Below are 4,300 nucleotides of genomic sequence, written 5' to 3' on the forward strand. Positions count from 1 at the left end.
GAGCCAAGGAAGTAACAGCAAAGCGTTCTCAAAATGAGAGCCAAGGAAGTAACAAAGCGTTCTCAAAATGAGAGCCAAGGAAGTAACAAAGCGTTCTCAAAAGGAAGTGACAAACAAATGTCACAATAGGCAAACAACGATTCTGTAACTTGGAACTATTTACGGTACAATTTTTTCAAAGTGCTGCGATGATAGAAATTGTTTTAAAACAGTTAAATCACATGTAAAGACTTCGTCGTATTAGTTTCACTGATTAACCAATACATATAGATATGACATAATATCATCAACTCTAAATTTGAATCATTTCTCTGCTCGCATATTTTCAACAACGTAGCGATCCTACGTTACATTATCGATGATAATCTTAAACATTAATATAAAAAGGTAAACAGACACAGAACTAGGGTTATGATGGATTGTAAATAATGAAAATAAGGAAAGTCCGGTTTTATAAAGAACACTATGATAAACTATGAATGAGAGCACATTCACCTATCATTCATCACATGCACACATTTATTAGATAATGATAGAATGTTGCCATTTTTCCGTGACTTTGTCCGCATTCAAAATCATATAAAAGGGTTAAATTTGATTTGAATGTACACACATCCCGATCGACTTAAAAGAACCAAAGTTCCAGATCAGAAGTACTCATACAAGGTAACAGATTGTTCTACTGTCAGTTATATATATTAATGTCTATTTTTATACGAAACATGTCTGTTATTAACATGTGGGTTCCCAAAAACACTTCTCGTGTCCCTTGTTATGCTTTGACTCTTTTCGTGGCCTTTCAGTTATTTTTTTTCAAAACTATGCTAATTCTAAATGTATTGCAGGTGCTCTCGTTGGGCGTAGTGGTGTTGGCTGACTCTTTTTATTTTATTTCATACGAGGCTGAATTTATAAAGAACTTATCAAAACAGATCACAAAGACCTTGCAATGTCGTTTACTTTCAGTTTCAGATAAATTGATGACGTCTTTTCTTTGAATAACAAGAAATTTATTGAATGCGTCCATCTTATATACCTACCAGAATTGGATATCAAGTGCACGACAGATTCCTCTAGATCAGTCGCTTATCCAAATCTTTTCTTATAACGAGACCAATATGGACAGCTTTCCACCAAGCTGTATAATAAGCGTGATAATGCCTAACAGCTAAGTTCAATATATTTCTTAAGACTTCATAAGCATGAGATTACTGTTAAACCCTATTTACAGATGAAGTCGTTAGGACCGTGGCTGCTACTGTTAGTGGTTCTGGTAGTTCTTGCTACTGAAGCAGATGCCGGGCGGAATAAGAGCACGAGAAAGACCAGAGTCAAAATCAAGGTCAAGTACACATCCAAGCAGAAAACACGTAGAGGGCGTTCTGTAAGTAAAAAATCATGAACTATCCTCTTTAAGGTGTCATATTGATGTTTAAATATCTTATACAAATTTTAGATACACTTCTCCCTCATTTATCATGACATGTTAAGATGGAACAGTTTTATCAAATGACAGAAAAAAAATAAATAAATAAAAAATATGCATTTTATACGACAATGATTATGTGTTTTATATATATCCATTTTGAATTAAATTAATTTAATTATGTCATTTTTATTTTTAAATGTATTTTGCCAATACTACAGAAAATATTTTGTCATACACTGTATATTTATCATAAAGCGCTCGTTATTCAGAATTTGAGTTAAATTTCAAGTGATTTATTTCATCAACAGCAGAAATTAACGTGAGTAGATAGCTACAATATCACGGGGTTCTTATCTCCTCACTTTGCCCTGAAAGTTTGATTAAACGAGATAATATCCTAAGTATACTGTTTTGTGATATCGAAGTTGCGAAATATAAAAATAACCACATCTGAACATTATGTATACGTTTTTGTAAAATAATGAGAAAAAATAAAATAAGTTAAATCATGTTATAGATAGAGGACACATTGACACTGCCTTGTGACATCAGCGAGTTCGACAGTGATCAGGATGGAAGCATCAGCGAAACAGAGTGGCAAAATCACTTCTCAGAGTTCAATCCTATACTAAACTCCTCAGAATATGTGGATTATATCATTCAACAAATCGATGCAAATGGTAAGCAGTGGTTTAATTTTCATAATTGTTCTTGTCCTTGAATTATATTTTTATTACTTTCTAGTCATTTGAATATAATTTAGCGTGATTATAAAACATGGTGGATTTCTGTAATTAATATTCTCCTGTCGGCTGACAGATGGGTAATTATTAATCAATTTATTTATTTATATAGCTTATTTTAAAAGTTTGATAGTTATAAAGCCAAAATACTCTTCTAGTACGCTATAACAGAGTGCGAAATGTTAAAATAGATGTAATAGCGATCGACATCCTACTCATTAGGAGACGTCTAGGTGTAGGAAAACATAACAAGAATGATATTTTGAATAAAGATGTAATTTTCGTTGAAATTTTAAATATATCTGCCAGTGCAGATTAAACTATTTTTTGATATTTTAGCATCTTATGCGGATCAATATTTTACTTTTTACCGATCAATACTGTGTATGTATCATGACTTTTTACCGAGCTGCAAAGTCGAAACGGCAGAAGTGAAAAAAGTATTAATTTGTCATCAAAGTTTTACCTTGTTGTTAAAACTGTGTTGTTTAAACATAGTAATGTCGTTACAAAATATCATGTATCATGAAGTAATTAACAAATATGCCCAATGTAAAAACATTATACATTTATTGTGGAAATATATTTCTACAGGAGATGGGATTCTTCAAGTCTCTGAGTTTACCACGAATACAGTATACAAAAAGGATTGCTAGTAAGTAACAGTTGAAGGACATTGTTAAACAGATTGACGTAAAATATTTAGTGTTGATAAATATACGAATAAATATTACTGTTCTTAAATATTAATTAGATATATTTCTGGTAATTGTATGAAATAATGAAAAAATACTGAATGTTATCCTTTGATGAAACCTCAAAAAGGATAATTAAATTCATGTTAACTGTCAAAAACGTTTAACGTTTATTTATTCTGAAATCTCATCTTAGATTTTTCATCAAAGTAAGATTAGTCGTGTAATTTGGTTGTAGACGATTCTTGGAAATGACTTCAGATGCGATTTTGATACAAATATAAAGTGTTAAGTACATCAAAAGAATTAGGACAGATTGTTTTCTTTTCGTTTTTGAAATAATGTTGTTTTGCCTTCTGCCGTAAATGAAATAAATTTGCACTTATGCCACTGGTCGCTTCACTTTTTAGGAGTTTCCGTGTAAAACATTTGTTCATATTTTGCGTTAGTTTGATTGAAATCAAGTTTGAATTAAGATTCTGTGAACAGGTTAGTTTTTTAATAAAACAGAGCATCGAAAGTATATTGGTGACGAAGCGTCCAGTTCTTGTACCTATATTTATTTGCGCTTGATAAGCTTAAAATAATTTCTTAAATTAATGAAATGTTTAACTTAAACAGTTGCTGTCAGTTTCTTTGGCAACATCTACTATTGATTTTGTATACCTGTATATTTTGGTCACTGTTAAGTTTTTTTCCCTTTGTAGTGGATAGTGTTGACATAGGTATTTTGATGTTACTATATCTTCAATAAATTGTCTCGAAAACGTAAAACAATAATGTTAAAGTCATGCTATATTCATACATCAGGTGAATATCTACATAAATAATACCAAACAATTCTTCAAATTACAAACAAGTTTTAAAGAATTAATAAGCATCGTGTATGCCGAATACTTAATTAAAATGCATCATTCTTCATTCATCATTCGTACTATAATGTGATTAACGGTGGCAAATTTCATTCTTGTACGGATATTTGAAAATCATTGAGCATTTAAAATTACAGAATTTATTGAAGAGTAAAGCGTCAATCTATCTGGCTTTATTTAACCATGATTACGACCACTTTCTTCTGTTGCCTACTAATTTTTAACAATTTAGACTACCAACACCACTGAGAAGTAAAGTTTTTAATCTACCATTCACTTGTACGTCTTTAGTATTGTAATGGAATTTGCATCTATCGATTTTTTTTAACACATTCGATAATCATTACTTTTTTATTTCTAGTGCTGACGATCCGGCCGCCCCACCAAACAATGTTTGACATCGCGACTGATGTCGTATGCACCAGAAACGCGGTAGCTGAAATCTGACATATATCTATATTATTCAATACCCGGATGAAATTTCAAAATGAAGCCGTAAATAATATTGTCATTAAAATCTCAAGAGAAATGTTACGTTCGTTGTTGTTTTGTTTGTGGGTG

At 31.3% G+C, this 4,300-nt stretch overlaps 1 protein-coding gene across 1 annotated transcript; it reads left to right on the forward strand.

The window, feature by feature from the left end:
• The first annotated feature begins 1,231 nt into the window (after positions 1-1,231).
• On the forward strand, positions 1,232-2,828 carry LOC132558383 (uncharacterized). Its single transcript, XM_060222931.1, has 3 exons — positions 1,232-1,384; positions 1,947-2,109; positions 2,767-2,828. Exons 1-3 carry the CDS (start codon positions 1,232-1,234, stop codon positions 2,826-2,828), a joined length of 378 nt encoding a protein of 125 aa, XP_060078914.1.
• Positions 2,829-4,300: the final 1,472 nt, after the last annotated feature.

This window comes from Ylistrum balloti, unplaced genomic scaffold (assembly GCF_031769215.1).
Source record: "Ylistrum balloti isolate Yb309-2 unplaced genomic scaffold, AGI_CSIRO_Ybal_v1 Utg370786, whole genome shotgun sequence".
Lineage (NCBI taxonomy): Eukaryota > Metazoa > Mollusca > Bivalvia > Pectinida > Pectinidae > Ylistrum > Ylistrum balloti.